The sequence below is a fragment of the Patagioenas fasciata genome, chromosome 5, assembly GCF_037038585.1.
Source record: "Patagioenas fasciata isolate bPatFas1 chromosome 5, bPatFas1.hap1, whole genome shotgun sequence".
In the NCBI taxonomy this organism is placed as follows: domain Eukaryota; kingdom Metazoa; phylum Chordata; class Aves; order Columbiformes; family Columbidae; genus Patagioenas; species Patagioenas fasciata.
Window position 1 is genome coordinate 42,171,409 of NC_092524.1, and position 23,379 is coordinate 42,194,787.

General features: G+C 34.9%; 1 protein-coding gene across 2 annotated transcripts in view; it reads left to right on the forward strand.

The window, feature by feature from the left end:
• Positions 1 to 21,856, forward strand: part of ARHGAP5 (Rho GTPase activating protein 5) — a 47,955-nt gene extending 26,099 nt beyond the window's left edge. The window contains exons 5-8 of one of the 2 annotated variants that reach the window (XM_065838127.2): positions 9,668 to 9,745; positions 10,675 to 10,806; positions 12,488 to 12,593; positions 17,996 to 21,856. In XM_065838127.2, the coding sequence (XP_065694199.1) occupies positions 9,668 to 9,745; positions 10,675 to 10,806; positions 12,488 to 12,593; positions 17,996 to 18,326 (647 nt within the window). In that variant the 3' untranslated portion in view covers positions 18,327 to 21,856. The remainder of the gene's footprint in view (positions 1 to 9,667; positions 9,746 to 10,674; positions 10,807 to 12,487; positions 12,594 to 17,995) is intronic. The other variant, XM_071809384.1, reaches the window with a different exon arrangement.
• The last annotated feature ends 1,523 nt before the right edge of the window (positions 21,857 to 23,379 follow it).

A 23,379-nucleotide genomic window follows, 5' to 3' on the forward strand; every position in this document is an offset into this window, starting at 1 on the left:
TCTTTTGAGAGTCACAGATGTCTTTAACATTCACCTCCTGTTGGTTCCTTGCCTAAAGATAGGAGCTGTGTTTTCCTCCTTCTTACTTTTGTTTTTCCTACTTCATCCAGGAAAAATGGGGAAGGAGGAAAAAGGGCAAGGAGTAACAGAGTGGTATAGGCAATTTAACATATATGTTTGCTATTGTATGTAGGAAAAAACAACAACAATGCCCCTCCCCAAAAAACCAAAACAAACGAAACAACAACATAAGCAGCAATAATAAAAAACCCCAAAACACCATAATTTTAATGGGTGATTGTCTAGATTTGTCTTCTTTAAAAATGGCCACATACAGGTACTATGTATAGATATACAAAACAGACATTCACCAGTAGTGAAGACTAAAGGACTTTTGGAAGAGTTTGTAGAATCTAGAAGTAATATCTTAAATTTAAACATGTTGAACTTAGTAAGAATACTTTCAATAAAGCCAGATGTAAAGAAGATTGTATTTGCTTAAACGTGATGTTGTCTGTTATCTTTGTGGTAGACTTTGTAAAGTCTAGTATTTCTCCGAAAGGATTTTCACCACCTTATGGGGTGTGAGAGAGAACTATAGTAGTGTGAAAACGTGATTCTTTCTCTTTTTTCCTCATAGTCATCAAATAACTCAAGCACCCAGAAGATTTAACACTTTTATTCTCCTCTACTAACCTGTCTTTGAAGGATAAGATGCTTAGTTAAGCTGCTGATGTGTTCAAAATGTGAGGGGCTCCTCAAAAGTGGTGGCTCAGGAGGTGCTGCTTTTCCTTTAGCCGGTCCAGTATATGTTAGTTCATACTGGGGTGCAGCTACTGAAAGCTGGAGAATTTTAATCCTAACCATATATGTAAGCTGGACAAATGTACCATCTGCATGCTTTGTTTGTGACTGCAAAGACAGTTGTTCTACTGTTTCTGTTAAGCCCTTGGTAGAGAACTAAATTTTGTTCTGCATTACAATTTTCTTTCTCTTACTCTGGATTCTATGTAACTAGCTTTGGTTGTTCTTTTCAACCTCTATATTTGGCTGTGTGAGTTCTATTTTTGGTGTGTATTATTTTTATATTGGGTTAATATTCTGTAGGTATTTGAGTTTCAAGCAGTGTTCTGGCAGAATGTATTTGTTACCTTTGAGAGAGGCAACTTGTATTGCCTTGAAATTCTGTACTGAGATAGACAGTCCCAGAGTCACTGATGTGAGTCTGAGAGAAAGTTCCACAAATACGGTTTTGGAGATGATCAGTCTGCAGAAGGCAAGTCAGGATCTGTTGGTTTCGGGCTGGAGTCCACAATGGTACCATTCCTATTTGATAAATCTGTCTCTTAGCAAGTCAGCCTGCTGCTGGTACTGAGTGGAATACCAGTGTTCAGTATTGTTCTCTTTTTAATCAAGAAATGCAGTGTTTTCCAACATTTCATGAATGAGTCTAATCAATCTATTTCCCTTACAGGGGACATATTTGTGTAGATTTTCTTTTTTTAAGGTACTTTGATGGAATTCAGCTCCTTCCCTGTGTTTTACCACATATAATTTGCATTGTGACTGAATTGCAGGGTTTTTTTAAGATATAGTTAATCTCAAATTGCAGGCCTAATATTATTTTTTGATGTTCCCTATCTCTGCCTTATGAAATTACACAAGACGATGCTTTTTGTATCTGCTTATCTAAATTGTGACTGAGGCTAAGAAATACACTGTGAAAAACAGTTTTCTCAGCTTTGTTTTGGGTACTTAGATGAGAAGATAATATCAGAAAGTGTCTTTGAAGTTTCTTGGTCCACCATAAACTTTAAAGAATTGAGCACATTCAGAAAATACCATCTGATTTTTGTTTTACCACACTGTTCTGGAATATCCTCACCAGAAAAAAGTGTGCATCAGAACAAGAGGGACAATATGGAAAAATTAAACTAAATCCAGGAGCTGAAACATTCTAGCTTTTTATAAATCAATAGATTTTTCTTTTGCAGCAGCCATATGGATCCTGTCAGGGTCAAGTGAGATATGGTTGTGATAAGAGATCCTAAGCCAGGGCCTACAGATGTAGGTATTTTCTGTGTGTTTCTGTTTAGTTTGATATTTTCCAGCAAGAAGTTTTATTCCGAACTGGTTTAGCTTTATGGAGTCAACTAATTTCTGTTTTTGAAAGATAACCAAGGGCTTGAATCCCTTTCAATCTTTTTGATAGTACTGAAAGTAGAAACTGAGGGAGCAAAGTGGTTAATACTTGAGCAGTTCTAAACCTAATAAACAGTAAGTATGTATCAGAACCTGCATTTTGGAAACAGTGTGTAGTGTTGCTGATACTAATAGTACCAAATAGTAATAGCACATAATACTTTGCCTTGTTGGGACCTATTGGTTAAAAAAAAAATGGTGAGATAATCTTAAATTTAATAATGCTGTCACTTCTGGATAAGGCATGAGAAAATCTTGGCTAAATATCATAAGCAAACTTCACTTGTGTATTCACACATTGTCCATGATTATTGGAAGACCTTTTCTCTATCCAATCTTTTAATTTTTTAATTCTTTGTAATTATAGCAGGATGAGTAATCCTTTGGTTGGTTATCATAGCTCTTTCTTGTTGGTTCATTGAATAAGATGATCAAAAGAATTTTAATCTCTCAGGTAAGTAACTTGATAATGGTGAACTACGAAGTTTTCCATTAAACACCTTGGTATAAATGTATAATGTTTTCAGGAAAACTATAGAGATATTGTGTTCTTATCTGTAACCTTTTACAGACTATGTAAACACTTTTTATCAGTACTGACATAGCATAATATATAAGCTGCTGGTGTTTGTATGCTTTTACCTCTGTCACATTCTTCGCAAATCAGTATGTAACTTGCTCTTGAGGGCAGCTACTTAATTTGACTTTTTGACATTGGTAGTTCTTTTGAGTTATGGGTTTCCAGAAGATTTTGATGATACAGTTATTCTGGTGTATTTTGTTGCTTTCTTTTACTGAACTGAATAGAAGGTCATTTTGTTACATCACTTGACATGAACTTTTAAAATATATTGGTTTTCTGGAAACTAAATATATGGAAGTGTATTTAGCAGGGAAACTAGATTTATGGAAATGTATTTAGCAGAGAAACTAGAGTTCAGCTTTGATTTTTTTAAGGAAAATTTAGTGACTGTATTTGCATAGAAGTAATAGTGCTATTATAAGATGTGCTAGAAGAAAATGACTAATTTAAAAAACAATTCTATCTGATGTAGACTATATTTTTTTTAGTACAATTCATATTTTCTAAATGTAGGCAGGAGAACTGAGATAATTTTTCAAGCAAAACTTTGTATTAATAGCATGAATTCTGTGTTTCTATAAGAATTATCATGTAGAGTAAGGAGGATATTCTGATAGTTTGAGAGAGAAACGTGGATTTCTGAAGGCTAATTTAATGTTTAACTTCAGCAAAATGTTGGTATGATTTGAATTTTATGTTGCAATACCGTGTAAAAATTCCTATTGAATGTCAAATTTTTAAGCATAAAAGGTTTAAGTTTCTGTAGCTCAGGTGTTTTGTTAGTAAGATTTTTATGCTGTTTCACATGCCAGCAATGTAAGTTCAAGTATTGTTTGTTTGCTGTTGGATTATTTTTGGCCTTCTCAAACTTACAGTAATTTGGGAAAAAATTGCTCATGCTAACTAATAGTATTAGCATATGAGATTTGAAAAATATTTTAGTATTCTTTTAATTGGTGTTTTGGATTTATTTTCTGTATGCATTGTTATGCCTACAAAGTTTGGTATAAATTACATCTCATTCTGTTTACCAAGGAAGGAGGCATGAAAATAACATTATGAATACTAGCACAGTTTTGCCATTTAATAAATTTAGTGATTGATCATATTCAACTCTACTGTTAACATCAGTATCTTAATATGGTTTTTCTTCAGGCTTTCAAATAATTAAAACAAAGATCCTTGTAGAATGTTGATATACATGGGCTTATTTGACAAGATCAGAAATTTTAGATTACATACTTCATAGAAAATGGATAGCGTTAATATAGTGTTAATTCTACATTAAACAATTGAGGAAAGAGAAGCTTATTACAATAATATGTGTTTTAATAATTTAGTTACTCAATTTGTGTGAGACAAGGAGTGGTATTAAGAAAAAAGAATTAATTTGACAAAGCCACATCTCATTTAATGTCTCACATGGTCTCTGTGAAAAGCTGTAGGTGAAATTAAAAATTGTTTACTCAGTATGTGTAGAATAATTATTGGGTTTGATATTTATACCTTTTTCTAATGCTTTTGTAATTTGAATGAAATAATATTGCCTTCTGTGAATTTCCTTCTCACCTAAGTTATACCCAGATCTTTTACACCGAATCTGCCATGAGGCCAGATGTTGCCATTCGAAGTATAGATAATGCAAAGTTTGTCTCCAGAGAATGAGTATTGTGTAGAAGTAGGCAAAGGAAATGATTCGGGAGCACAACTTGAAGTAAAAAGGCTGGTAAATAATTGAAAGACATTCATTTTGGCTGCAAAATCCAGAAATCCAAGATGGATTATCCCCCCTTTTATTCAAAGGGCTTGGAAGAGCTAGAGTCTTCTAGGAGTCTGTTCTGTTGGACAGAGAGAACAGGTGGTGACAAGAGTAGCCAGCTCACTCCGCCTGGTGTGTGACACTTGGCAGTCTCAGTATAGTTTCATAAGAAACAGTGCAACAGCCAGTAAGATCTACTTTTGCCACTTTCCATTTTGAAGGCTTGTCAGAGGTCTCTGAACCAGTGGAGTGTTCACTGTCTTGGAAAGCTACATCAGCAAAAGTGGACAAGGTCTGCTATTTAACCTTATAGCTGGTGAGTTCAGGGTCAAATACACGTCAAAACAAGTGCAAGGCAGGGAGGAGGACTGTGCAGCTAGGAGCAGTGAGAGGACAGAAACAGTGATTGAGGTGACAGGGAGTTAGACCATCTTTTTCAGTCATAATGATCAGTCGACTCAACTGCCCATGATGCTGTAGGCCATGTTGCTCTTGATTTTGGATAGGTACAGATACATAGATACAGATAGATATACAATAGACATAACTAGCCCTACAATACATTTTGTACCTTCATCAAGTTTGTGACTGATCCCAGGTGGTGTAGTTAATATATTCAGGCCCAGGGCTACTGTTCAGGGGAATGTAGACAAGCTGTAGGAATGGGACAACAGGTGCCTTATGGAATTCAGTGAAGACAAACACCAAGTCCTGCAAGTAGAATTGCAAGGACTGAACCCCTGCGATGGTACATGCTGAGGACTGGACTGGCTGGATTAGCAACGCTGCTGAAAACTATTTGGGAATAGTGGTGGAGAATAGGCTAAGCAGGAGTCAGTAGTGTGCCCTCCTAACAATGCCTTTTGTATTAGACTGTCCCAACAGAAGGGTAGACACTAAAGCAGCAGAAGTGATTATTTGTTTTTACTTGTTAGACTTCTTCTGAAATACTACAAGAAGGGTGTTGACAAGCTTCATTGAGTCTAGCAGAAGAAGGTCGGGCTGGAGCTCCTGGCCTTTGGGTTTGTTCAGCTTGCAGAGGGAAAGGGTGACGAGATGTGAGGAGGTTACTGAGAAGGTGCAGCCAGTCTAAAGTACTGAAGTATAAGGCAGGAGGATTAGAGACAATGATCATTAAGCTATGATGTTCCAACTAGAAAGAAAGGAAAAGCTCTTGCACTGAGTATTATTTAAGCACTACTTCAGGTTGCCCAGAGAGACTAGGCTCTCTCTCCTTGGAGATATTAACAATCAGATTCAGATAAGCAACCCAATCTGAATTCAGCTTTGACCCATGTTTGAGCAGGAGGTTGGACTAGATGACCTCCTGAGGATCCCCTCTCTGATCACTTCGAATTTGGCATCAAATAGGCTGCTTCAGTATTTAGGAAACTGTACAGCAGTTTGTGTTTTGCGAGTTTGGAATTAATCAACAGGGAGACCCTGTTCAAACTTGAGAGGAGGGATAAACAGGCATCAGTTGTTTCTCCTAATGGAAGACAGACTACCAGACGGATGGAAGAGGAGCACGTGAATTAATTTGTGTGTGAGGATCACTGAAAGCTGTAAGCAAATGTGTTTTGAAATATTCATAAACACGTTGTGCACTTGAGCTGTATTGCTAATTAAGGTATCTCTTCAAAGGAAACATCATGGAAATTATGTAAAGATTTCCTAAACAATGCAGATAGGACCAAGATGTCAATATCTTATGGTACTTATGCTGATCCTCTTATTCCCCTAGTTTCCTCAAGGCTCGAAGTGACCAAACAGCTAATATGCCTGGAAAATTAGAGTATCTTCAGATGTTGCACATTTCTAAGGAAGTAAAGAATGCACCACCTTTTCCTAGGCATATTTGTCACATCATAATAATTGAAGTCTCTTTTATGAAATGAACAGGGCATGAAATATGTGATTGAGTGACACTTCATAAAGTGATTGAGAGCTTGTTTAATAATTGGTTAATCTAAATTATAGAAATGTTAATTCAGTGTTGGATGACAGCTTTCTTTTTTTTGAGTCTTTCTAAACATACTGCTTATTTTCTTACATGTTTTATTGAACATTTCAGTATTTTGCGGGGTTTTTTTTATTACAAGAAACCTTAAGACGCTTAGTTTTGGTTCTGGTTTTCAGTGTGTGAACTGAATGTCATGGTTATTTAAATGCTAGTGTTGATATGCACAGATAAGAGTGCATTAAATGTAGAATTTTAAATGTACTTTATGTAAGTAAATTTAGTGCTAGACTCTTCTTACTTGAAAAGAGTTTGGATTCTTTGCACTGTAATTACATATATTATAGGCGTATGTAGAAATTACAATTCTGGATCAGTAAGGTGGTGGTTCCTAGAGTTTTGTGTAGACTGGGTAGCATAGGGGTTGAGAAGAGGTACACCAGGTCAATTTATGGAATAAAATGATAGAATGATAATGAGATTTATCAAGTGTGGAAATTATAGTCTTAGCTATTGTAGTGGAGAATGATTCCTGAGAAGTTTGACTGGTCACTGTAGAGGAAGGATTTAAACTGGGGAGAGGACAGACTTGCTGTGATTAGGTAGCACATATTCAGACATGTGGGCAGAACAGTGACAGTGGAACCTGGCTCCAGGTGCTGAGTTGGCAGATTCTGTGTGACTTTTTAGCAGGCTAAATATTAGTATAGCTGTTGTCATTCAGGAATGGGCTTTAAAATCATCATGGACAACTGTCTGAAAGCTTCAACTATAGTACTTGCTATCTAGCAAGCAAAAGGAATTAAAATAATTATGAGAGTGAATGAAATGGGGAAAAAATCATACTATTATGTAGTTCCAGGGTATGCACACAGTTTGAATATTGATTACAATTCAGGTCGGTCTGTCTTAGAGTAGAAAAGAATTGGAAAAAATATTGGTTGTGAGAATAATAGTAACTCTTGGATAAAGAGAGACTGAATTGATTAGTTTAGAACATTTCTGAGGAAGGGAAATTATATAAATTTAGGAAACTGGTTATTGGAAAGAGTAGAGAAATTACTGTGTCTTGTTAGTCAAGAAAAGTGCCTAAATTCAGTAGGCATCTCCTTGTTTAACCTGAAGATTTTCTGAAGTACGGTAAGTCGTCTATGTTTCACAGAGCTGTACTGGTCTGAGCAAAGAGATTTCTATTACAGGATGAAATAGTACAGAGAAAAAAAAGGTGCCATAGACCATCTCTGTCTCAAGTAGCCCAGTTCAACTATTCAAGGTTTAAGTACTCCTACTAAACAGTGGCTGGATCAGGCTTCTCAGAAAATAAGTGCTATTGCAACACGTTCAATTCATTTTGTGCAGTAAGAAGTTGAATAGTATTTCAATAAAACACAGAATACCTTGAGGCTGTAGGGTCTCCAACTGAGAATTCTCCCATACTAAACATGATTCTAGCTTGTTCTTATCTACCAGTGATTTTTTTGTATTTCTTTATTTACGACTTCTGGAAGATGAATGCAAAGTGTTTCTGTGATAGCGTGTAGCACATTTGGGGCATTCTTTTGAAGAAAGGTTCGAAACCGCTTCTGGCTATGGAAGCTATTGAATCATTGAAACCACTTTTTGCCATGTGCCACCAAATGTATCTCCTGGTGCTTTTTGAGGATGTCAGTGAATGAGGCTCAGCTTTTTTGAAAGGACTGTTCAGGTATATATATTTACAGGAAAACACTCTTGGCTATGGCTTTGGAAATCTAAATGGTAGGTATGGAAGTTTATTGAAGAGAAGCTTACTAAAATATCCTTGATGCAGCCAGTAAAGAGACATGTGAGTTGTTGAGGCATTAAGAGGGAAAAATTGAGTTAGAAGAGTTGATATCAAATTAATTGGTATAAAGTTCCTAGCAGAATGAAACAGTTAAGTACTTTCTGTACTTCGAGCATTGTAGCGGGATTCCTAGTGTTTCTTGGTAACTTTAAAGGCACACTTGGTGACTGTGGTGTGACAGAGGAGGTATATATTGCTCTATTAGTCTAAAATGCATTCAGTTACTGGGCTGTGACAATAAACAGCCAAGAGAGTTCATAAAGCTCTAAAACTTGAGAATTATTAAATAGAACCAGGTACTGTTATGGAAATCTATGATATAGATAATTTTGCACCCATAAAGGTAACTTGGAGAATTATGGAACTATAAACTACTTGTGTTCCTTAATGGGTTCTACATTAACAAAGCAAAAGATCTTGAGTAATTGTGTGATTAGTGGGATGGACGGTTTCATTCAGTGAGTGGGCAGAAAAACATAGCGATGTGATAGGAAGCATAATCACTGAAGTGGAGTGAGCGAGTGTGTATGTAGGTGTGTGTGTTCATAAAAAAGGTGTATTTTTTAATGTTGTTTACCTAGAATTGCTGCTGTAATTATGATGACTCTGTAATGCACAGTAAAACAAAGTAATAATGAAAAACTTGGAGAAGCTCTGCTTCCTAACACTGTTCTCCCTCTCCTCTCTTCCCCTACCCCATAAAGAAATACTTGTAAATGATGTGATAATTTACCTCAGGAAAGAAGTGACGAGAAATGGATGCAAAGTTTATAAAATATGACCAGTAAAAGGGAAAGTATGTTAGAAGATGAAGTCCTTGTCTCATACAGTGTGTTACGCTATGGAATTAAAAAATGGGGAATCAATTAAAGATGCTTGGTTTTCCTACAGAGTATTTTGTTAGTGTGTTATTGCTTACGATAATAAATTGTTAAACGCAAATAGTGAAGAGAGTTTTTAAACATGTAATTTCTGTGGGTAGCAAGCCCCAGAATTGAGATTTTTTTGGTGATTAAAAAAAGTGGAAATAACAGCAGTTGAGATCAGGAGGAGGACAGTTTTGGGTAAATTATTCCACAAATGCCTGCAGTCAGGTTCTTGTTATCTTACAATGTGGTTTCCTCTGATTCATATTAAGTGGAACAGTGGACTCAATAGACAAGTGGTATTTTGTGTTTTGGTGGTCTTGTATGACTATAATGGTAAACATGTAACTTTTAGGCAGTTAGGACTTCTATTTCTACTTTTGTTTTCCGAATTAGTAATTATGACTGGCAATGTTTTGCTGTATAGGATATAAACTTGTTTTTAAATATTTTTTTTCCTCCCCTTTTAAAGGATTATGTACTGAAGGCCTGTACCGTGTTAGTGGGAATAAAACAGATCAAGACAACATTCAGAAACAGTTTGATCAAGGTAATGGCAGATTTCATTATTGAAAGCCGAAACAGAACTTCAGTTCTCTGTGAATGTATCATAGTGCAATATAAAAGGGTTGTACTTTCAAACTGACTTCCATAGCACTGAGTACTTAATGCTCTGGTAGACTGTATTGGTATAGTCCAGGTTATTACCAATGAAGCTGTGTATAAACCAAAGATAGGACAGACTCTTGTTACAGATGGTTTTAAGTGCTGTTAAAATAATTTTTAGGTGGTATTCTAGTGTTTAAAATAGTTTGAATGCAGTCCTAGCTTCTCCTTGTAATAATAAGCAGTCCTAGGCATAAGACATTCACTTCCCCCCCTTATCCCCTCAAAATATAGTACTTCTTAATACTTGTTTTATTGAAAGCTGGACTGACAAATCTTGATAATTAATTTCTTCAAAGTGCTTGGATATTAATAATGAAACTGAGCCTGTGAAAAGTAGTAAAATTCCTCCTAGATGATAAGGAAAATAAATGTACTATTTTTTTACGCCTTACTATGCTGTTTCAGATAATCTGAGCATAATACTAAATCTGCCAGTGTGTGGTCACTGGTATCTTTTGTTGTCCTTTTTTACATTTTCATGTGCTCACATGAACACAGTCACATGAATTCTGCAAATTGAAGTACTGTTTTTAAGAAAAATACTGGGGAAATAGATTTTAAAACTTACTATTGGGAAAAAGTGATTAAGCAGAAGCCACTCAATGCCAAAGAGAAAAGCATTTAAGTCTGCATGAAGAATTAGATAACTTCATTTTTCTGTTTTTCTACTGTTTTCTTATACTCTCAGATTTTCTTCTGTTTGATTTCATGTGGGTCAAAGTGATGGCAGCTTATCCTTAGGTTCACCTTTTAGTGCGTTTTTGAACAAATGTAGTTTTACTTACATTGCTGTTTCATTTTGTTTTACAGATCATAATATCAGTCTAGAATCTATGGGAGTAACAGTAAATGCAGTGGCTGGGGCTCTGAAAGCTTTTTTTGCAGATCTGCCAGATCCATTAATTCCTTATTCTTTGCATCAAGAGTTGTTAGAAACATCAAGTAAGTAATAAATTGTCTTTATCTAATGATGTTATCTTGATTCTCCTTATTGCAATTTTTACTTCATTTTAAGTTGAAAGGAGTAGCTGCATTAAAATATTTTTAAAATTGCTCAGATATACATTTTTCTCTATTCTTTAAAATTAAGAGAACTATATGATGAACTAAACATAAGTTATTTTTTCTAAATAAGTTGTGGCTTACTAGGTCCCCTTTTCCTAGAAAACTTAATTGGAGAAATATATATATTTTTTTTTTCCTTTTCCATTCTGCATTAGTGCTGTGTGTGATGAAAGCTCTTAGAACTATTGCAGTTTCTAACAGGGGAAAAACACCTTGAATTCATAAAGTCTTACATTCAAAGTAGGCTTTAGAAATCAGGCACATCTATGGCCTATTGTGGCATTTCGCTTTTAGATGTTTTTCACATTCTTTTTGAAATCCTTATAAGATCAAATGCTGAATTTTGTTTGCCTCACAAACTTTTTTCACGCAGTTCCAAGTCAAATGACTAGATTGTTCCCTTTTTTTAAAGAGTGTCTGTCTTGTATTGGCAGCAAACTGCTTCAGAAAGACTGCTGCGTATTTTTGCAGGATACAGCTGTGACATACGGTATTAGTGCTTTTTTGTTCAAAATGCAAAAATACTAGTGTAAACCTAATGCTTGGGCTTGGACTTTATTAACATATAGTTCATTAGTATTTTTGAACAGTATCTGTAGATACCTATTTCTGGTATTTCTGCTGTACTTTTCAGGCAAATTGCTTATTTAATGTTAGGTTTTATTTTTTCTTAAAAGTACATCAGTTGATTTCAGTCAAAACCTGCAGTAGCTTGTGGACTTACTGTCTTAAACTGCCATTAGCACTGCTTTTAATTTCTATTTGGGCTATATCAGAGCATATTTAACATTGTTTCTATGGTACTAGGGTATATCAAATTTATTTTTAGCAGTATTTTTAGAGGTAAGCTTCTGTTCCTTTTTTCTGCAGTATATTCTGCAGCATGTTTGGTTCTACAATACTTGAGCGATATTTTCCACAAGTGTTTTTACCAGAAGCATTAGTTGTTTTCTTAAAAAAGTTATATTGTTCCATAGTCCTTTCTTACATGTTGCTTATTTCCTCTTTGAAGCATAATTAATGTCGCTTGGGGCTGTCAAAATCCCCTAAAAATATATTGAAAATAGCTGCACCAGGCTCCCTGGTATTTTTTAAAATTATTGGAATCACTGATAAGCTTAAGGTATTCTAAGTTCATGTGAATGTCTTCCTTCCCCAAAATCTTTATGAAACTTCACTCTCGATAAATCTTATTAATGTATCTAAGTCATAACATTTCGCAAGCAAAGGAAAATATAACTACCAATGTGATAGGGTAATTTCTTGTTATAATTCTAGAAGCTAACATTGAGCTAGTGATGCGATTCTTCCCTGTTAAACACAGCTAAATAATTCTGCTTAAATACAGAAAAATGTTTGTGTTTAGATAGTTACCTCTATAACAAACAAGTTATTCTATCCAATTCTATAAGCACATAGGAATTTTATCAGATATTTTCTCACTTGGTATTTCTCTGTGGGTATCTTATCTGTACCATTATACTAGGAAGAAGACTTAGGAACACTTTATTCAGTATGTCCTTTGAGATGTATCACAAAATGTCACTTATTTCTATAGAAATCTCGGATAAGACAGAACGGCTACACGAGTTAAAAGAAATTGTGAAGAAATTCCACCCAGTGAACTATGATCTCTTCAAATATATCATAACACATCTGAACAGGTTTAGTATTTTTCTACTAAAATTTTGTATAAGTTGTAACAATTGGAAAAAAGATTATGTTAATGACAATGAATTGACTACTAAAATTGAAAAAATCATGCTGCATTGCTCATCTGTTAGTATAAATTTGGAAAATGAACCTAGAAGTTAGAGGTTGATTAGAAAAGGTTTGCATATGCTGTCCTCATGTGCTGTTGCTGTATAAATATTTGGCATGATTGCTACTATAAAGTTACAAGAATGGTTCGTGTACAGAGCAAAAAAGCATGAAAGAATAACTGTGCACCATAGTTACAGATCTCCCCCCCACCTGTTTTTTTTTTCCCCTCTTCCTGGTGCATGTCCACCCCCTGCCAGGAAATAGCTATTAAAATTATAGACTGATATGGGTTTTGAGGGACCTTAAAGTCATTTAGCCTAAACCCTCCCCCCAGTCCTTAAAGCTGGGCTAGCTTCAGTTAGAATCTAAAATGTGGCACAGCAAACCCCCACTGAGTAAGTTAAATGTAGAACAAAGCTATAAGTAACAGTAAATTGGTTACACTTGCTTCCTAAATCTTGCCTCTTGCATGGAAATTTAATGATTTTTTCTCTTTAAAAATAATTTCTCTGTTTACTAAAATAATCTGATATTAGTATGCTACTTCATAATCTGACCCTTTTTGTGCACAAGTATAAAATATACAGTCATAAAAAGCAAGAAAAGACCAGCTTACTCATGTTTCTTTTTCAGCTAAAATGGGATTATTTTCTGAATTCCATTGAATCACATTAACTATGTTGTTAAAAGCATGTTTTCGTATGCTCAGACAGAATTTCCCATGTTTGCTATTGCGTGTTGCTTTTTGTCCTGTGACTGGACACCACTCAGACTTCTGAGTCTCAATCCATCTTCTTTACACCCTCCTATCTGATACTTACAAGCAACAATAAAACTTTGCCTGAGCTTTTTCCAGGCTAAGCAGACTCAACTTTCTCAGACTTTCCTCATTTGAGAAGTCTCCAGTCTCTTAATGATCTCCATATCCCTTAATTGGGGTCGCTCCACTATGTCCATGTGTCTGTTGTACTGGAGAGCCCAGAGCTGGACCCTGTCCTCCAGACGTGTCCTTTGCAGTGCAGCGTAGAGGGTAAAGCTCAGCTCCCCTCGAGGTGCTGACAGCACTCCTGGTGCAGACTGGGATCCCGTGTGCTGCCTTTGCGTGGGGATATATTGCTGGCTCATGTTCAGTTTATTGTCCACCAGGACTTTCAGGTCCTTCTTTCCAGTGGTGATTTCCAGCCAGACAGTTCTGTTCATATACACCGATAAGCTTTGCATGACATTGAAGTTGTTAAACGGTTCCAGACTAGTGTGTGCTTTTGTGTCTTTGCAAGTATTTGTAACAATCTAATTGGGCATTTAATATGGAAGCAGAAATAAGAACTTTTGATTTACCTGTTTAGTCAACAGAGAGAAAGTAGGTGCAATTTGAAAGTAGTCTTCTCTTTTTCACTGGATGTATGAGAAACTTTAGGATTTAGGCACCTACTTTTACGCTACTTTCCATCACAAATATGACTTGCTAAAGCTTTATAAAATTATCCATTTTCCTTTACATGGAAATAGATCAATTTTTCTATTGCAGTCTTGCCAAACACAAATTCAGCCCTAAAACAGATAAAATCATATCAATGGATATAATTAATCCGTGCATTTATATATTGCAAATTGTGAGATATGTTTCATATATCTGAAGTAAAACAGAACATCTCAAACTTGACGCAGTTATTAGTGGCAATCTCTGAATTGGCAGAAGTCTTCAGCTGGTCACCTGTTTGCATAACACAGCTGAATGTACAGTGTCAAGTACCTGGACTGCTGCAATTAAGAGAGCTAAATATAATTCTAAAAAATCCTGAATAGGTTTTAATGCATGCTTACCTACAGATAAATATATTAATCATAGAACTTATTGGAGAACATAAGTGATGTACACTGATCTGGTCTTTGCTCTCCCGTGGCCTCTTTCTTTTAACAATGACTGATTTATATTGTGGGTTGCTAGTAGCAAAATAAACTTTCCTTAAGTAAGAAAGGCTGTTTTTTTTGTTTGTTTGTTTTTTTGTTTTTTGTTTTTTTTTGGTTTTTTTTTGTCTCATTTGCAGTGTCAGGTAGTTACCCTCCATTCAACAAGAAGCACATGAGCAACATGAGCACAACCAATTGCATATATATATCTCTGCAGAGGTAGCTATAGGTGGATGCAGAGTCTTAAAAAGAACTTGTAACTAAATTCTTTACAGTGTATATTAATTTTTAAGAGGTTAATTTCTGGTAAAGTACTGCGAGTATATAGTTAAAATGGAAATGTTGGTCAACTGAGTTGTTCGTTATATGGGGTAAAAAGCTCTTCCATATGATTGAAGAGTTCTCCTCACAAACTGATGTTTTAAATGCTTAGTTTTTACACCATATATCATTAAAGAAAGAAATATGATATTGTATTGTTAATATTGTTTGGTGATTGATAAAATTGTGGTGTGTCCGCAAGCATAGGACTTACTTGTATTCCAGATGAGTTTGCTATTGAAATATGAGAGATGAATAACCATGAGAATATAATAAGTTACAACGAGATGATTTTTTCTTTAGTGTGATAAGCACTATTCAGAGCCTATCAGCTGTCTAACTGTGGTTGGTTAACTGTAAGCAGAAGTGAGTTTTAAAAGATAAGGTCGAAACAGGACAGTGTAGGATCGGCATTGGATTTTTTTGATAATGGTTTTGTTTTACATTTGTTCCTGATAATTTCTCCCTTCATACATAAGGGCTGATATAGCATATTATGCTTCTAAAGTCTGGGGAAAATAGCTTTTTAAGTCAGATCATGGAGCAGGTTTACAGCCTGAAGTTCCTGAATGGTTTGCAGTGGAGGAAGGTGGCAGGATCAAGAAAATCAATCAATCAATCTTTTCATTTTGAATGACCATAAAAGAAGGTGAATAGACATTTCCTAAGCACTTAGAAGAAGTTTCTGACGTGGTTTGGGAAAGTTTGGTAGGAGATGGCATACAGGTTGGTAGGTTTTTGTTTACTCTTAGAAAGGACAGAGGTAAAGTTTAAACACAAAAGAGAATAAAGTTGATTTTTCATTATATTTAATCTTGTGAGCTGCAACTGGGAAGGAGGTGCAATGCTCTTCCCTTTTACTCGCTTCTAGCCATAGGTTTCCACTGCTTTGGCATTTGTTGGCTCTAATTAATGACTCTTCAGCTATAGCATGCTCTAAGGGAAACAGAAAGAGGGGAAATCCAATTTTCTACAGCATGCACTAGCTGATCTCAGAGACCCTATGGCCACCCTGTGGTCTGATAACCAGAAAGTTGGTGGATAGGGCGAAGAAGGGAAGAATGAAATTTCACCTGTTCACAGCAGCAGCAGCAGTCTACAACTAGATCAGATTAGATTTAAGAAACAACATGACAGAGACAGCAAACAGTCAACTCATGACAAGGGGAGAGAAAAGGGTTAATGAGAAGACCAAACATGTAATCAAATCCTAGGGGTGCTTAAGGATGCTGCAAGGTATATATTTTAGCCTAGGCAACTGAAGAAGCCCCTTGAAAGATGTTCAGAGCAAAAATGACAGGAAGGAAGCAGTCTGCAAAACAGATGATCTGGCTTTTATTTCAGCTTTGTTACAAAGCAGGTGCTATTTTTTTCCCGATTTTAAAACTTACCATGTAGCAGTTTGTTCTCTAATGAAGCATCATTATAGAGTTTGAAAACCCTTTTGGTGTTTTTCATTATACTAATTTTAGGGTAAAGGTAGTGGCAGTTCTGATTCAAAACTCTGACAGATTCATTGTCCCATCACAATGTCTTACACTTTTTAAAACTCTTGGTGACAGTCACACGCACTGTTCTGTCTCTAGGGTATACTTTAGGAGGAATTTATGCATAGAAGAATCTGGTATAGGAAGAAAGCTCTTTAATAAAAATGCTAAGCAAATTATAAGCTTACATTAATACTTTCAGGGCTTTTTTAAATTCATAAATGAAGTTAAAGTGTAATTATTTTAGGAAAGAGAATATGAATATTACTGTCACTCAGAAATAGTGTCTAAATATCCTTTAGACCAAACTTACTCAAAACAGATTGAGAGGCAATATTTGTGTACCCTCACACTATTTGGAGTAAGTAATGCGCATGATAAAATGGAAGCCTACCCTTTATAGTTGCCACTATATATCCATTGTAAACAAATGAAAATATTTTCTTATAGCATTAATTCTAGTGTTTAGTATGGTTTTCACAGCTTTTGAGTCTATGGACTACAGCCAGCTGTTAGAAATTCTTGCATTCTGCTCATGTTAATCATCAAAACTGTAACTGGCAACTCACTGAAGTTTTACTTTTTGTCTGTTTCTGCAGGATGTCTGTAGCTCATTTTCCTTTTTGCTATCTAGTGTAATGTAGGAATTGCATGTTCCCAGCTGAGTATCTTAGGTGTTTGTCAGATATATTAACACACAGTTTTTCATGTAACTCTCACTAGTATTACTTGATAAAATTGTGATATTATGTTATGATAAATTGGGTAACAGGATTGTTTATTGCTTTTTATGTGGTTTAGTGTTTTTTGTGGTTTTGGGGAGTTCTTCTATTTTCTGGAAATAGTATTGTAATAACAAATTTAGATCATAAGTGAAGAACCTGCTTCAGCACCTGCTTAAAAGCAGGAAGCTTCTAGGAGGAGAAACACTATTGGAAAGCTTTGCATTATATGTTGAAAAATAAAACAAAATTAATGTGTGTTGATATTAGTGACATTCCCACTGATGATGGTCTTTACAGTTTGGTCAAATTCTGTTGTTGGTCAGCATGAAGAAAACTTGCAGAGATGTGCCTTAATCAACACTTGATTTTTTTGTGTGTGTGCATGTTTATTTTTAACATGATCTAATGTGATGCCCTTTTCTTTGAGTGCCATAGATGTTAGTTAATGCCTAACTGTCCTGCAGTATGAAACCATTTCTGCCATTTTTCTTCCAAACATTTTAATAGATAAAATTTTAATTTTCAAAAATCTTGCAGCTCGTTGAGGTATTTGCAGTTTTTTTATTATTGTCACTTGACAATGAAAATGTTGGTGGAATGTTGTATTTCTTTCTTGATTAAAAGCTTAATTGGATTTATATTTGTTAGCTGTCCAAATATGGAACAGTCATGGTTTCTAAATTTTCTTCTGTGTAATTGCTTAAAGAAAACAAGAACAATTGTTGTAATGTATAGCTGGAGGAGAGTAACAAAAATCTTGAGGTTGTTTAATAATAATGCTAACAGAGAGTTATCAAAATGTTTTTAGTTGATTACGTACTGGTGGTAATTCCTCTGTGCATGTCGTTCTCATTTCAGGGTTAGTCAGCAATATAAAACCAACTTTATGACTGCTGATAACTTATCGATTTGTTTCTGGCCTACTTTGATGAGACCTGATTTTGAAAACAGAGAGTTTCTTTCTACGACCAAAATCCACCAGTCTGTTATAGAGACCTTCATTCAACAGTGTCAGTTTTTCTTTTACAACGGAGAGATTGTGGAGGCACCCAACCCAGTGGCCTGTCAGCCACCACCTTCCAACACTGTGCAGATGGTGGAACCAATGGTACCTCTTCAGTTACCGCCCCCGCTGCAGCCTCAGCTGATACAGTCACAATTACCAGCAGACCCTCTCGGTATCATATAAATAGAAGATGATTGCAGGCAGCCTGGCACTGGACAGTAAAGTCAAGCTATAGACGTGCATGTTTCAGGATACAGTAATGTACTTCATATTTATGGAAAATAATTCCCATCCAGCTGATTGGACATCTTTTTGTTATATCCCGTACTGTGTTCCTCATTTGTACACACTGCAGATAAAAACTATGTGATAAGCATGACTGGAGAGGTTTAATTTTTAAAAGCAAAAATAGCTATAAAGTACAAAGCTGCTGATGCATGATACCTTATCGCAATCACTATATCATTCCTGTGACCATTTGTCACAATATATTGTGAATAAAATTTTTCTATAGAAATTTAATGATTTAAAAATTACATTTATGAAACATTCAATGCTTACAGCCAGCTTTATGGCTGTTTTTGTTATTTAACATGCTATTTTTGGCAATTTTATTCACATTCAAGCATTCTGTGTAAACAACTAAAGCCCCGCTATAGTTTATTTTGTAATCTCCTGGCTACTTGTGTGACGGTATGCTTAGGATGGTTTATGGAAGAATGCAAAATGCACTGTTGAGAATTTTACAATCCCTCAGCATCCATCTTTACTTGTTAAGTAAACCTGTGGACAGTTTGTTAAGGGTGAGTGAACCTGCTTATTATTTGTTACAGCACAATACCAAGGACATGGTTGTTGTAAAAGTGAGTTTCAAATATTGTATAAAAATTTTGATGTTGCCTACTTATTTCTTTATGTTCCATTACTGAACTAAGCATTTTGTAAAACTGTTAATTCTGTAAACAGCTGCATGTTTAAAAGATCGTTGATGATCTTGTAAACTTAATCTAATATATTTTAGATATTTTAATTTTTCCCACTTGGGAATACATCTAGTGTTTAGAAAATACTTCATGACATTTTCATATAAGGTTATATAACTTTTCATACATAAACATGAATTTTGTTGTAGTAAAATTCTCTAAACCAAACAATGTTTTAATCTAGGAATTCAATTAATCTATTCTTTAAATCTATTTTTATGTGACCCTTTAAAGATATACAAAAATGCATTGCTAATACATAGCAATAAATACTTTGGGTACTGACAATTAACCTCTTTGGAGTGTGTATATATAAAATGACAAACTTGTATTCATATTTTTTTTCCTGTGGTATGTTGTACTAAAAATGCAAATGACTGATTTTTGGGGTTGTTTTTGCACCGTTTTTAAAAATTATCTTTTTTCTTTCGTTTATTTTCCTTTTACATTGGTACCATTTTTGCTGTAAAAGAATGCTGCTTAATTTAAACAAATCTTTTGGTTAAATATTTTGTTAGTATTAAAAAGTTTAGAAGGTTACAAACTGTAGCAAGGGGGAGACCATAGATGAACACTACCTGTGAGACTTTTCATAGCAGCTTTTTTCTTTCATGCTCAAAATGTACCTTTTTAGGCCTGCAAAGAAGAAAACAGTTTTGGCTCATTCAGCTGCTAGAATGTTTTGTGTAGTTTTAAAAAAAAAAAAAGCTTTCTGATGGTCACTGTTGTAATCTTCACTTATAACAAGATTTAAGATCGTCTTGTATGTATTTTAGTAAATAGATGATTTTGAGACTTAAGGCTTTTAAGAGTTTGATTTGCTCCATTTTCCCAAAATAAAAAATGCCTTTCCCACTTATGTCCTAGGTATTGTACTTCTAATTATGACTTAGATTATCATTCTAGATTACTATGATACCATAAACCCAGCTGCTGTTTCAAGTACATATATATTATAAATTATCTTGATATTGTGTTATATTCTTGCAAGTAATTATCTTTTCTAAGAAAACATAAAAAAGAAAAGTCAACCCTATTCCTATTGCAAAGCACACAGGAATTAATAGTACAATAAAGCCTGTCCTGTAAATTGTAGTATTCTTAACTTGTTCTACTTTACCTGTTGTCTATATAGCTTTTTATTTATAATTGTCAGTCTAATCTTGGCATGTTTAGCAAAGAATATGGAACTTCAAGAGTTTTATAAACTATTTCTAGCTTGCTAAAGAATTTATTTTTCTACTGTATATGGTATAGACAAAGGATCACCTGTACAGGAAGCCAGTCTATTTCTAAGAGAAGTAAGCTTACAAATAAATGCAAGTCATATCCATATTTAAAAGTTCTACCTATAAACTATCTCCGGTCTTTGTAATGTGAATTACATTTTAAACTTTCTACAAATTCCAAGTTGTTTGCCATAATATTTAACTGATCTTTGAACAGTAATTTTTAGAATAATTTACAGTCTATTTCATGATGAATTTACCTGTTGAACTTGTGATCAAAGATTTTTGTAGTATCATTTCTTGTATGTGATGTTAAGGCTAAACCACTTCAGGATTTTTAAAAATCTTAACACTTCTATTTGACCAAATAGGAGAGTGTTATTATATCTACTGGATAAAACATAAAGAAGAAATAATTAGAAAACATGGCAAGTGGCACTTGATTGTCACATGGAAGCGTCCCTGCATACTGTTTGCATTGTAGAAGTGTTATATGCAGGAATGTGGATACGTGTACTTCTGTGTAATATATACACTTTGTTTCGGTTTGGGTTTTTTTGATGTGTTTGTGTGTTTATGTGTACACACACGTGCCCAGGCTGGCACGCACATACACACGCATAGTAAAGTTTTTAAAAGATACTGGGAAATTATACCATCATTATTAAAGATTTATAATAGAGCTTTCTCTATTATTATTTTTATTAGTGCTGTAAAATGAGGAAGCATGTCATTATATACGAATTCCTCATATTTGGCTTATGTAGTCCCGTCTAGTTTTAATGCAAATCCAAACAATAATAACTATATTTTTAATGTGAGCATTTTTACAGTAATATCTATCTTGATAAAGATACAAATGTATATTATTTTTGGTTGAGCATCTCAGTGACACTTTATGGAGTAGTTTGTCTTTTTTATGTAATATCGGTATTAGGCATACTGCAGTGTATTGTCTTTCAATGTTTTAGCCATTTTAAAATCCCAGACCAGAGTTACAAAAGTGCCATTTTAAGTAAAGCTTAACAGGTTATTTCAAAATTCCTTACCCTCCATGATCTTGTGGAATTTTAACATACATAGTGTAAATATATCGCAGATGTCAACTTCAGTGAAAAGAAACTTCTTTGTTGTTGTATGTTTTCTCCATTATTTGAATTCTGGTTGCTAGGAAATTATAGATACTTTTATTTTTACTTGCTGGAGTTTAGCTTCCAATATTTATGAGACATATAGAAAACCTGTCAATTGGAGATTAAGAAAATTGGCCTTAGCTTACCTGCTTATTTCAGGTTTTTTTCAGTAGTTGTGATGCTGTTTGTCAACTGAAAAAAATTACACATATATAAAACCAATTTATAGTCAAAATTTTTGTTCTTTGTTTATAATGTAATCTTTTGTTGATACATCAGCAGAATACTGCAGTGAATTAAATATCAGTGAAGCTTATTCTGTATAAAAGATGCAATGAATAAAATACTAAGATGCTTACTGTGTATAATGTTCAGTTTAGTTGCCTACTAAATTTTTAAAGGCAAAAGTACCCTATCTTTCACATACACAGAGGTGAAATTTAGGAGTAAATATTGCTAAACTCAATGCACCAAGGATTTAAAGTGATCTCGGGGGAGGGGGATATCTCTCTTTTTGCATCTGATATGTCTTTTAAACTGCTGAATTTTGGAAAAGATTCTCACAGTGGTGGAGACCCTTCTGTAGCTGATGTGCCCCAAGAGTGACACGTGCGTACACCAGGGAACAGAGCTCGGAAAGGCAGGCTGGAGGGTGTCTGTTTAACTCTGCAGAGCCTGTGAAGCTCTGTGGCTCGTGTCACCTCTTAACATTTTTCACCTGATTGAGCTGCTTAGCAAGAATAGCTGTGATTACGGAAATCAGGTTTTCAGACTTCTGCCATCCAAAAGGAGTGGCTCTCCTAAAGTAATTTTCTATGGAATTTTTAAACCTGAGGTAAAAACTCTGGGTTTTGAGGTCAGCTTTAATCCTTCAGACTTGGAGGTTATTGATCGTAATTCTGCTAACTATATGGGATAAATCCAAGTTGGATAACAGTACTGCTTTTACTTCTTGTGCATGCAGCATCTACACTTACTGTGTTTCTTTGGAGCATCTCAAATAATACAGCCAGTACTGAATAACTGCAAAAACTTCCTGACAGCCTTCAAATCTGAACACTCTTCAGGTTTTATTATATATCTTAACGCTTTCAGATAATGGAACATTTTCATCTCAAATAGGATGTGTCTTGCCTATAACTTACTCAGTGTGCAAATCTCAGTTTTTTAGATTGCTGTATCAGAAAACATCTCTGCTGAATCTGAAGCTTAATGCTGTGTTCAGCAAACCATAAGGTCTGATGAAAAGCTGTCCTAGAGAGCCAAAGGGTAACAGTGCTCACTGGTGTTAGATTCATTCCTTCAAGTAATTCATAGTTTCCATGGAATCAAGGGATGAATTTAATCTGTCATCGTGGCTAGTGAAAGCGAACACTTCCTTCCTTTGCTTATTGACAAATTCTTTCCCAAGCGTGTACATGGTGTTTATTACGGCTGTTGCGCGTATGTTTCTCATTTGCCCTATAAGATCTGATGTGTGTGTGTGTTTAGACCCAGTATTTTTGTTGCTGAATTGAGTGTTCTTGATACTTAGCCAACATTCTGGTGCTTTTTTATTACAGAATAGAGTTTAATATACCTGATTCCATTAATAATAATTTGTCTATTACTGGTTTTCATTTGTTGTGATTTAGAAAATGTGGAGAATTAAATAATTTCACCAAAAACCTACAGTTTAGTAACTTGGGTTTGTCAGTCTTAGAGTGTGGTAACGAAAGGCCATTGTTGCTTCTCTTACAAGCTGTTTAAGACAGGAAGGGGAATCTCATGGTGGTACTTCCAGCCGTGAGTGCGTGTCAGTGCTTCAGGGGTAGATACACTGACTTGAAGAGTACCTCTGGCGTCTTGTGTGACTGACTGATTTATATAGTATAGCAGTAGCTTATATTTT